The following is a 12,485-nucleotide window of genomic DNA, read 5'->3' as shown; positions in this document are numbered from 1 at the left end:
ACACACACACACACACACACACACACACACACACACAGACACACCTACACATACACAGGATAATTAATGACTACATATCCTGCAGGTAAGCAAGCCCAGTCAGGAGGCTTATCAGAATGAGCTGAACATTGAGAGTGTGGAACGTTCTTTCATCCTGTCTGCCAGGTAAAACACACAACCACACACACACACAAATGTGCATACATAATGGAATGATATTAAATACATGCCTGAGCTAGTTTAATGACATTGATATGCATGTACAGCTCAGCCACAGAGAGGGACGAGTGGCTAGAAGCCATCGCTACAGCAATAGACGACTACACAAGGAAGAAGATCTCATTCATATCCAGCCGGAGCCAAGAGGTGTGTGTGTGTGTGTGTGTGTGTGTGTGTGTGTGTGTGTGTGTGTGTGTGTGTGTGTGTGTGTGTGTGTGTGTGTGTGTGTGTGTGTGTGTGTGTGTGTGTGCGCGTGTGTGTTGGGATTGGGGGGGGGGGGGTCGTATGGTACAGGTGTTGTATATACTTTCTACCCCCGCCCCCCGAGAAACAGAGACAACAGATAAACACTTCCAGGTACAGGAAGAAAGAAGAAAGAAATGTAGCCCAACTGGATACCAGTTTACTGAAATGTTTGACTAAATATTTTTGGTGGGTGTGTGTATTTCTTTTTTTTCTTTTTTTTTTTAGCAAATAGCAAATCTTTGCAAATTAATAAAAAAAAAAAAATAATAATAATAATAATCTCATATACATAAGTATTCACAGCCTTTGCTCAATACTTTCTTGAAGCTCCTTTTACACCAGCCTATTACACCAAGTATTTTTTATTATGATGCTACAAGATTGATACACCTATTTTTGGCTAGTTTCTCCTATTCTTCTTTGCAGAACCTAACAAGCTCCATCAGATTGGATGGGGAGCGTCGGTGCACATCAATTTTCAGATCTTGCCAGAGATGTTCAATCTAGTTCAAGTCTGAACTTTTGCTGGGCCACCCAAGGTCATTCAAAGAGTCGTCTCGCAGCCATTCCTTTGTTATCATGGCTGTGCGCTTAGGGTCGTTGTTCTTTTGGAAGATGAGCCGTTTTGTGTGTGTGTGTGTGTGTGTGTGTGTGTGTGTGTGTGTGTGTGTGTGTGTGTGTGTGTATATATATATACACACACACACACACACACACACACACACACACACACACACACACAACGGCTCAAAATAGATTTAATTAATTATTTTTCTCATAATTCTATAAACAATACCCCATCATGACAACATGAAAAGTTTGTTTGAAATCTTTGTAAATTTATTACAAATCAAAAATGAAAAAAAAATCACATGTACATAAATATTCCCAGCCTTTGCCGTAACACTCAAAATTGAGCTCAGGTGCATTCTGTTTCCACTGATCATCCTTGAGATGTTTCTACAACTTGATTGAAGTCCACCTGTGGTAAATTTAGTTGATTGGACATGATTTGTAAAGGCACACAACTGTCTGTATGAGGTCCCACACTTAGAGAAGGGCCTTAGTCAGGGAGGTGACCAAGAACCCGAAGGAACTTTCCAGAACAACAACCTTCTCTGCAGCACTCCACCAATCAGGCCTGTATGGTAGAGTGGTCAGACGGATCAAACTAGGGCCACGGTTCATCTTCCAACAGAACAACAACCCTAAGCACACAGCCATGATAACAAAATAATGGCTGCGAGACGACTCTTCGAATGACCTTGAGTGGCCCAGCAACTGCCCAAAAATAGGTATATCAAGCTTGTAGCATTATAATGAAAAAGACTTGAGACTGTAATTGGTACGAAAGGAGCTTCAACAAAGTATTGAGCAAAAGCTGTGATTACTTATCTACATGGGATTTTTATTTATTTATTTTATAGATTTGCAGAGATTTTAAACCCACTTTCCTATTGTCATTTTGGGGTATTTTTTTGTAGAATTTTGAGGAGAATAATTAAGTTAATCCATTTTGTAACGAATCTGTACCATAACAAAATGTGGAAAAAGTGAAGCGCTGTGAATACTTTCCGGATGCATTGTATATATCAGGGCTGTTATAATTCAAAATAATTATAATTATTAATTTAAACCTCACTAATTTTATTAACGCGCAATTAATGGAGCACACAGTTCTGTTTGACCATTTTTTATTAAAAATAGAAATAAATATATAGAAGAGGCAAAATTAAAACCTTTAACACAACACACATGTATTCACGACGTCTTTTCTTCACTTAGATATAAAAAATAAATAAATTAACTTCACCCAAAAATCTTTTTTCATCACTAAATATTTGTTTTACTGATCCGCCAAGTCTCAAATCAAGCACCTAAAATTCGCCACTGTACACATCCGGCAAATAAAACAGTCCGTGTGGAAACATGGCAAAGTAGCATTTTGTCCACACTTTATACATTACTTCTACACATCTAGACATAGAGCAGTGGTCCCCAACCCCCGGGCCGTGGACCGGCACCAGTCCATAGGACAATTGGTACCGGACCGCACAGAAAGAATACATAACTTACATTATTTCCGTTTTATTTATTAACTGATTCTGAACGATGTTTTATTCTGGAAAATTACCGGCTTTTTTCCGCCACATCTGTATATGACTCACTCTTGATGCATGTCAAGATACTTGCCTTGGTCACATGTCTTACCAACATCTGCTACCTTCTTAAAGGGGCTGCTCCGGCCGCTAACTCATAATTCATTAACGCTAAATTGAAACCCTCAAGCTAGCAAATAAACAAACAACACTACAGTGGATTCACGTTTATTATTATATGTAAAAAAAATACCAGTTTTTAAGCCGGTCTAATAATTTTATTTTGTTGTATTTATCCACCACACCTTAAAGGCCAGTCCATGAAAAATAATGTCAGACATTAAACCGGTCCGTTGTGCAAAAAGGTTGGGGGCCGTTAACATAGTGGAATGAAACGACAGTGGCCAATCTCCCAGTAATGCTTCACACTTACATTTGCAGTGTAATACATGAAACGTTCTTCCTTCGATCCTCGACCTGCAGTCCAGTAATGGAGGGGACACACACACACACGCACACACACACACACACACACACACACACAATAATACAATTTCCTAATACTGGATTGAATATGAATGCGGTTGACAAGGAAATTCAACCTGCTTCATGAAAATATGTTTTAGGTTTTATTTATATATATATATATATATACACACACACACACACACACACACACACACACACACACACACTGAACAAAATTATAAATGCAACACTTGTTTTTGCCCCCATTTTTCATGAGCTGAACTCAAAGGTCTAAGACATTTTCTATGTACACAAAAGACCTGTAAAATCTGTTAGTGAGCACTTTTTCTTTGCCGAGATAATCCATCCACCTCACAGGTGTGCCGTATCAAGATGCTGATTAGACAGCACATTGCACAGGTGTGCCTTAGGCTGGCTACAATAAAAGGCCACTCTAGAATATGCAGTTTTATCACACAGAACAATGCCACAGATGTCGCAAGTTTTGAGGGAGCGTTCAATTGGCATGCTGACTGCAGGAATGTCCACACTAGATCAGGACCTACCTCCACATCCAGCATTTTCACCTCCAAGATTGTCTGAGACCAGCCATCTGGACAGCTGCTGCAACAATCGGTTTGCACAAGCAAAGACTTCCTGCTCAAACTGTCAGAAACCGTCTCAGGGAAGCTCATCTGCATGCTCGTCGTCCTTATCGGGGTCTCGACCTGACTGCAGTTAATTGTCGTAATCGACTTGAGTGGGCAAAAGCTCACATTCGTTGCCGTCTGGCACTTTGGAGTGGTGTTCTCTTCACGGATGAATCCCAGTTTTCACTGTACAGGGCGTCGAGTGGGTGAGCGGTTTGCTGATGTCAATGTTGTGGATCGAGTGGCTCATGGTGGCGGTAGGGTTATGGTATGAGCAGGCGTATGTTATGGACAACAAACACAGGTACATTTTATTTATGGCATTTTGAATGCACAGAGATACCGTGACGAGATCTTGAGGCCCACTGTTGTGCCATTCATCCACGACCATCACCTCATGTTGCAGCATGATAATGCACGGCCCCATGTTGCAAGGATCTGTACACAATTCCTGGAGGCTGAAAACATCCCAGCCAGCATACTCACCGGACATGTCACCCATACGTATACGTATATGGCGTATACGACAGCGTGTTCCAGTTCCTGCCAAAATCCAGCAACAGCCATTAAAGAGGAGTGGACAACATTAGACAGGCCACAATCAACAACCTGATTAACTCTATGTGAAGGAGATGTGTTGCACTGCTTGAGGCAAATGGTGGTCACACCAGATACTGAAAACACACCTTTTGTATTCATAAAAAAATTTTTGAGATCCTCAAGTTCAGCTCATGAAAAATGGGGGCAAAAACAAAAGTGTTGCGTTTATAATTTTGTTCAGTGTATATAACTTTCAGAATTATTGAATTTACCCATCTTTTGTAGGGGCAAATATGCAGCAAATATGCAGTTGCACCCCTGCATGCCATTGATGTTTTTGAAAGTGGTAGCTCAATAGTTAAGGTTACTGTTCAGAACTTCATGCTGTTTCAACTCCAACATCACCAAACTGCCCTTAAACAAAACTTTTAACCCTCTCTTCTCTAGGGGCACTTTATAACGGCTCACTTTGTGCTTTGCCCCCAGCTTCCTAACCAGCTAGGATATGTGAAGATATAATTTTATTGTGCTGTATTTAATATAGGTAAAGTAAAAGCCTGTTTCTTTTTGTTTTTAATGCAAATGTATTTTGGCACAGAGGGAAAGATTTTTAAAGTTGCATACTGGCCATTTTAATCAAAACACTTGAAGCTTGAATCTAAAAGGGGGTGGCAGTATATTCCACTCAAACTGAGATATAGCTGACATATTTTCTATTATTAATATATTTGTGTGTTTTTATATTGCATACAGTCGGAAGAAGCTCCCTCTGATGGTTCTCCACTGGGTTCTAAAGCTCCAATCTGGATCCCAGACCTCCGCACCACCATGTGTATGATCTGTACCTGCGAGTTCACTCTCACCTGGAGACGCCACCACTGCCGGGCCTGTGGCAAGGTCAGAAGTCCGCCTGAGTCTGAAACACACAACATGCAGACGTAATTAATAATCTAGGTTTGAAATTCCTAATGAAAAGGAAGTACATCTGTTTTTGTGTTTGTTTGGTGGGTTTTTTTGCAGGTCGTGTGCCAGGCATGTTCGTCAAACAAATATTATCTGGAGTACCTGAAGAACCAGCTGGCACGAGTATGTGATCAGTGTTACATCAAACTACAGCAGAAGGACAAAGGTTTCAGCTTTCTCTTCTGAGTTTAAAGATTGTGTCGCTGAAAGTGTGAGTTATGTCTCATCCGAATGACTGTTGTGTGGTTAACTCTCTCAGGTGAGCAGTCCGAGGTGGCCGTTTCACCCATTGGCCGCAGCTCAACGTTTGCTTTCTCTAGAAAACATAAGAAGATTCCCTCTGCGTTGAAAGAGGTAAGATTTAAGAGTAATTCATTACATTAAATCTATTTCAAACCCAATTCCAAAAGAAGTTGGGACACTGTGCAAAATGTAAATAGAAACAGAATGCAATGATTTGCAAATCTCATAATTCCATATTCCATACATATTCTATTCACAATAAAACAAAACATATCAGATGTTTAATCTGAGAATATATACCATTTTAAGAAAAAAAAAATTAAATTTTGTATTTTATGGCTGCAACAGGGCTCGAAAAAGTTTGGACAGGGCAATGTTAACCACTGTGTCGCATCACTTCTTCTGTCTGTATACAACTGGGAACTTAGGAGACCAGTTGCTGAGGTTATGGAAGAGCAACGGAGTTATGTGTCTAATACAGGATTGTAGCTGCTTAACAAATCTGGGTGTTCTTTGTTGTGTTTTTTCCATGATGCACCAAATATTTTCAATTAGTGAAAGGTCTTGACTGCAGGCAGGCCAGTTTAACACCCCGACTCTTCTACTACAAGGCCATGCTGTTATAAGAGCTGATAACAAGCCAGATGGTCACGCTCCTCTTTAGTCTGGAGGACGTGGCGTCTATGGTTTCCAAAAATAATTTTACATTTTAATTCGTCTAAACACATAAGAGTTTTCCACATTGCCTCAGTCCATTTAAAATTAGCTTTGGCCCAGAGAAGCCAATACACCATAGAGCTTTAACCTGCATTTTTGAGTGACTCGGCAGTCTTCACAGTCAGTGTTTTCTGGACGTGTTCATGAGCCAATGCAGTGATTTCCAATACAGAATCTGATACTGATACTGATGCTGATACAGTGGGGGAAATAATTATTTGATCCCCTGCTGATTTTGTGAGTTTACACCTCTTACAAGAATTGAACAGTCTAGAATTGTATGGTAGGTTTATTTTAAGAGAGAAACAGAATCTAAAAAAAATATATAAAAAAAAATACACATTAAGAAAGGTTATAAATTAATTTGTAATTGATTGAGTGAAATAAGTATTTGATCCCGTAACAATCAGCAAGAATTCGGACTCCCACACACCCAAATTACCGTATTTTTCGGACTATAAGCCGCTACTTTTTTCCCACGTTTTGAACCCCGCGGTTTAAACAACGAAGCGGCTAATTTATGGATTTTTCCTGGGTTGTTTCCGGTTTCACAAACTTCAAGCCAAAAAACTGAGCGACATAACATTAGACCAATGAAATTTCCGAACGGAAACAAAAAAACGCACCTCACCTGTGTTCTGAGCTGCAGGGCTTCGGGAGAAAAAACTTCCACCGGTGGTGATTTTTAAACGCACAACGATGCCAAAAGAAAAACTCTAGAGAGAAATTGTTGTGAAAGGAAGGAGGAAGACAGTGAACAATGAGTTTCTTGGTAGGCTACTGTTTAGATACAAGCCGTTGTAACGCGTTGAGTCGGGGTCATGGGAGAGCTCGCTAAATCCAGTTGCAACAGAAATCATATAAGCACAGACAGGTTTCCAAAACTTGTGCTTTTTAATTTTTCTTGGCAACAGCGTTACGGGTTAGTCAAAGAAACTTAGAAATAAGCATCAGAAAATAATAAGGACATATTCCTCGGTCTTGCACACATGCAGTAATAGCGGAAAAATGCAGCGGCAGGCTATTCCCAAAAAAAACGCTCTGCTCTTAAAGGAGCCACAACATATTTCACCCGTTACACCGTGTAACAGACACTGTCTTTCGTTAAAGCCTGTGTAAAGTTCATTAGTTTCAGTGTAGACCTGCGGCTTATAGACAGGTGCGGCTTATTTATGTTCAAAATAAAAATCTTTGCCAAATTCAGTGGGTGCGCTTAATAGTCTGGAAATTACAGTAGTCATGTCCTTTTAAGAAAGTACTCCTATTATCAACTTGTGACGTGTATAAAAGTCAGAATCAACCTCTTCCATTCAAGCCTCTCCACCACCATGGGCAGGACCAAAGAGCTGTCAAGGGATTTCAGGGACAGGATTGTAGACCTGCACAAGTCTAAAATGGGCAACAAGACCATTAGCAAGAAACTTGGTGAGAAAGAGACCACTGTTAGCACGATAATTTGAGAATGGAAGAAATACAAGATAAGTCAATTGCCCTCGCTCTGGAGCTCCATGCAAAATCTCACCTCATGGGGTGAGGATGATTCTGAGAAAGGTGAAGGATCGGCCCAGAATTACACGGGGGGAACTTAATTATCTCAAGAGAGCTGGGACCACAGTCACCAAGAAAACCATTGGTAACACACCAAGGTCCTTCTGCTCAAGAATGCACATGAACAGGCCTGTCAGAAGTTTGCCAATGAAGACCTGAATGATTTAAAGAAGGTTTGGGAGAATGTGATGTGGTCAGATGAGAACAAAATTGAGCTCTTTTGAACTCAACGTGTTTGGAGGCAGAGAAATGCTGAATATGACCCCAAGAACACCATCCCCACTGTCAGACATGGAGGAGGAAACATTCAGCTTTTTCTCTGCTAAGGGTACAGGAAGACTTCTCCACATGAACGGGGCCATGCACTGTAGAATCTTGAATGAGAAACTTTGAACAGTGACGATGGGTCGTGGACGGGTCTTCCAGCATGACAATGACCCAAAACATATGCCCAAGGCGACAATCTGATGGTCTGGTAGACCATTACAGCCTTGTGCAGGTCTACAATCTTGTCCCTGACATCCTTTGACAGCTCATTGGTCTTGCCCATGGTGGTGGAGAGGTAATTTAATTCAATAAAAAAAAAATTCTTTTGTTTAGTGCTTTTAACAATGAATATTGTCTCAAAGCAGCTTTATACAGATAATGCAGTGATAAAGAATGAATAAGATGTTCTTAATGAGTAGAAGTTGTTCCCTGATGAGGGAGCCGGTAGTGACTGTGGCAAGGAAAAACTCCCCAAGATGGCATAAGGATAAAACCCTGAGAGGAACCAGACTCAAGAGGGAACCCATCCTCATCTGGGTTGCACCGAATGTCCATTTATTACAACTAAACGATGTTGACGTGTGCAGTGATGGTGATCAGATGCAAACTATAGTCCTGAGTCAGTGTAGCAGACTGTTGACAATCCAAATCCATCCTCAAAGCTCCTGTTCTTACTCCGTAATTTCATGGATTCCCAGGGCTTTGATGAGAAACCATCCCCAGCTGCATAGAGTGGCCTCCAATCGAAGAGAACACCATCCAGAGGCAGGCCGGGACATAGCGGGCAGATCCGAGGAGAGGAGAGGCAGGAACAGTGGTCATTGGAACCTCAGGAGCATGTTTAACTTGACCGAGAATGGAATGGAAGAGGGTGATTCTGTAACAGGTGTCTTTTATACACGTCACGAGTTGATATTAGGAGTACTTTCTCATAGGGACAGGATTATTTTGGTGTGTGGGAGTCAGAATTTTTTGCTGGTTGGTACGGGATCAAATAAATGTAACTTATTTCAGTCGATCAAATACACAAATTTATAACCTTTCTTTAAAAAAAAAATTTTTTTAGAATCTCTCTCTGTTAAAATAAACCTACCATAAAAATTCTAAAGTGTTCAATTCTTTGTAAGGGGGTAAACTCACAAAATCAGCAGGGGATCAAAAAATTATTTCCCCCACTGTACTTGTGAAAGAAAATTTTCATCTGGGCAAACCATGACCCTGTCGTTTTTCTGGCAGGTTTCTGCAAACACTGAGAATTCCTCTATGAGTGGCTATCTACAGAGAGCTAAAGGCTACAAGAAGCCGTGGAAGCGGCTGTGGTTCGTTATCAAGAACAAAGTCCTTTACACTTACGCTGCTAGTGAGGTATAATCACGTTATGTTTGTGCATCATTTTCTGTTTGTCTGATTTTGTTTCGGATTTGAGGGGTGTCGATCATGGAGACGGATTTGTCAGGTGTGCTGTGTGTGTGTGTGTGTACCCAGGATGTTGCAGCACTGGAGAGCCAGCCGCTGCTGGGCTTTTTCCTGAGGGAAGAAAAGTCTGGACCAGCAGAGAAGCTGCAGTTTAAACTCTATCACAAGAACATACTGTATTATATCTTCAGAGCAGAGGATATTCCTACAGCTCAAAGGTACACGCACTTAACAATCGATAACAAAAAAGAAACAATTTACAAACAAAATGTAATCTTATCAATGTATTTTTTTTTTTGTCAGAACTATCACTTGACAATTTCTTTATTTTGAGCCAATAGACAACAAGCCAAGGGATTTTTTAAAGAAAATAATGTAACAGATCCTTCGTCTCCAGGTCTGGAATGGAGGACAATTGAATAGTAGTAGTAGAGGTTGACCGAATTTTACCAATACCAATAGCTGGGTCGGATTGTACTTGCCGATAACCGATTAATCTACTGATAAAAAAACAAACAAACATAACACAACACTTTATGTAAAATAGTACTGAAGTTTATTACACAAATAAAAAATAAAAATCATGAATAATGAAAATGTGCTAAAGAAATTAAATATATAAATTTTATTCATATAAAATAAATAATTAATAATAAATATAATGTAGCGCTCTCCGTGCAGCACGCAGTTTCACATGTAAAAACAAACAGCACATGGCATTAGTGATGCGCCTAAAGAGGTCGCTCTTGTAATGACAACGGACCGGAAGCCGAAAAAAAACATCGGTATGGATTTCTGCCGATTGCCAATAATTCCAGCAATGAACCATTTTTGCCGATTTACGATGAAAAGTGCAGTGAGATCTCAGTTTTAGTCATAAAGCAAATAAAGCACCTTTTCACCTATCAGTTCGTATTCAGGAACACAATTCCTCCACTTCTTCCTCGTTTGCTCGTGTTGCTGCTTCCTTTCTCGCAGTGTTCAGTTCAGACGTTCGTTCCTGCATGATATCTTATATACTGATCTGTTTGACCAGTGGTATTGCAGAATGTCACTTCTCAAACATAGATCTAATATTCATAAATTTTAAAAAATCACTTAGAGCACAGAAGCATCTGTTTCTCATATCTGTTTGTTTTTCATTTCAGATGGATTGAGGCGTTTCAGGAAGCCATGATTCTTTGACTTATGTGGATCAAATAGTTTATTAGAACTAGATATATTTCTGGCCTGCAATAGTAAACTGAGGAACCATGCTTGAGCTCAGAAGACACCTTTTCAAGCATTAAAATAATTATGGGACAAAGGATGCATAATAAGCAGCCTAGTAAAGAAGCGTGTCTTCCAACTGTCTTCCTCAGAGTCCTTCCTCAACACAAGAATCAGGAAACAGGTGTCTGAGGTTGTGCACTAGTGACCAGAAACAGCAGGACTGTCAGAAAGCGCGATCAGAAATCTTCTGTTACACGGATCAAGTTGAATTCTGCCTCACATTGGATATGTGTGTGTGTGTGTGTGTGTATGGTGTGTGTGTGTTTGTGTGCTAATGAATCATATTGTAGGTCAAGGGATTAAATGAGACATTAAAAATACCAGGATTTAGCCCGATTCTGTGACTTCCAGCAAAGCTCCGTTTAACGTCCAGCCACATCCATTGTGAAGTTCTAATGATGTTATAAACGCTGTATGTGTGAAAAGTGTCGGAACAGATTAAAAAAACCAAAACAACAAAAAAAAAAATCACGTTTGATCAAATATGGACGTGCAAGTTTGAATCTTCAGGGCCTCTAGATTCTGGTTTAAGAACAAAAAATGTTTCTGCAATGGTGCATCATGGGAGATGTAGGATACCACTGTAAAAGCCAGTTGTTGTTTTTTTTTTTTTTTAAATAATAGCCACAACACTTTTATTTGACGTTTAGCCTTTTTAAACAACTTTTTAATCATTGTTTTGTATAGGACTGTCTAAACAAATGACAATTTGATACTGGGAATAACTGGATGTACATGTAAATAGGCTGTATATGGTAATATAATGCAGGGTTATTTATAACAATCTAGGATTGTTAGTCTCCTGATTATTTTAATGATTTTGTAATTTAACATTGTCAGGTTTCCAGCCAGTTAAGAACCATGTAAAGTCACCACATAATAACTGAGCGTGGAGTTTTCAGATGACTGTACACACTTGGGAAAAATGTCAGGCACCTCTGTGCTACTCGTTACAATCAAGCTGTGGTTGTGATTTCATTCTTACCATTCTGCACTTCTTTCTCTTACAGTTTAGTTGGAAAAGGGTTCCATAAATAAAGGATAATATTGCTGGTGTTATGACGTCACAGCGAGAAGAGGTTTTTGTTTGATAGGACAAAATGCACAAGAGCACGGCACACTGATTTTTATTTTTTTTTCCTTTCTTTTTATGATTAAACCTGCTGTTTCATTCACTCATCCCTAAGCTAACTGGTCAGGGTTGCTTTATTTTTTTTTCTCAGAACTGACTTTTGATTGTGTTGTAACACTTAAGCAACCATTTGAAATCACTCCAGGGAAGTACTGTGTTCAGATATAGATGTAAACTGCCAGAGGTAATAAATCATTTTAAACAGGAATTTCCGTGTGCATGTCTGTGTGTGTGAGTGAGTCTGAATGAAAGCAAGTCTGTGTATGAGAGTAAGTCTGTGTATTAGAGTAAATGAGTAAGTCTGTGTATGAGAGTGAGTGAGTCTGTAAGTATTTGTGTATGAGAGCGAGTGAGTCTGTAAGTCTGTGTGTATGAGAGTAAGTGAGTAAATCTGTAAGTATTTGTGTATGAGAGTAAGTGAGTGAGTCTGTAAGTCTGTGCATGAAAGTGAGTGAAAGTCTGTGTGTATAAATAAATCTGTAAGAGTGAGTGTATATATGGATTAATATGTAAGTCTGTGTGTATGAGTGAGTCTGCAAGTCTGTGTGTATGAGTGTGAGTCTGTATGTGTGTGTATAAGAGTGAGTGTATGAGTGTGAGTGAATCTGTAAGTGTATGAGTGTGAGTAAGTCTGTAATGCTGTGTATGAAAGTGAGTCTGTATGTGTGTGTATGAGTGTGAGTGAGTCTATAAGTCTGTGTGTGT

The 12,485-nt window shown here is 39.7% G+C and overlaps 1 protein-coding gene across 3 annotated transcripts in view; it reads left to right on the top strand.

Annotated features, from left to right (window-relative positions):
- fgd6 (FYVE, RhoGEF and PH domain containing 6) overlaps window positions 1-11,988 on the top strand; it is a 53,285-nt gene extending 41,297 nt beyond the window's left edge. For 2 of the 3 annotated variants that reach the window (XM_083528298.1, XM_083528297.1), the window contains exons 14-21: window positions 86-165; window positions 267-366; window positions 4,976-5,119; window positions 5,243-5,351; window positions 5,445-5,539; window positions 9,197-9,325; window positions 9,446-9,594; window positions 10,525-11,988. In XM_083528298.1, the coding sequence (XP_083384424.1) occupies window positions 86-165; window positions 267-366; window positions 4,976-5,119; window positions 5,243-5,351; window positions 5,445-5,539; window positions 9,197-9,325; window positions 9,446-9,594; window positions 10,525-10,561 (843 nt within the window). In that variant the 3' untranslated portion in view covers window positions 10,562-11,988. Of the gene's footprint in view, window positions 1-85; window positions 166-266; window positions 367-4,975; window positions 5,120-5,242; window positions 5,352-5,444; window positions 5,540-8,658; window positions 8,931-9,196; window positions 9,326-9,445; window positions 9,595-10,524 lie in introns of those variants that run through there. The other variant, XM_083528299.1, reaches the window with a different exon arrangement.
- The last annotated feature ends 497 nt before the right edge of the window (window positions 11,989-12,485 follow it).

Source organism: Silurus aristotelis (assembly GCF_946808225.1).
Source record: "Silurus aristotelis genome assembly, chromosome: 24".
Taxonomy (NCBI): domain Eukaryota; kingdom Metazoa; phylum Chordata; class Actinopteri; order Siluriformes; family Siluridae; genus Silurus; species Silurus aristotelis.
This window is presented reverse-complemented; position numbering and strand designations above follow the sequence as displayed.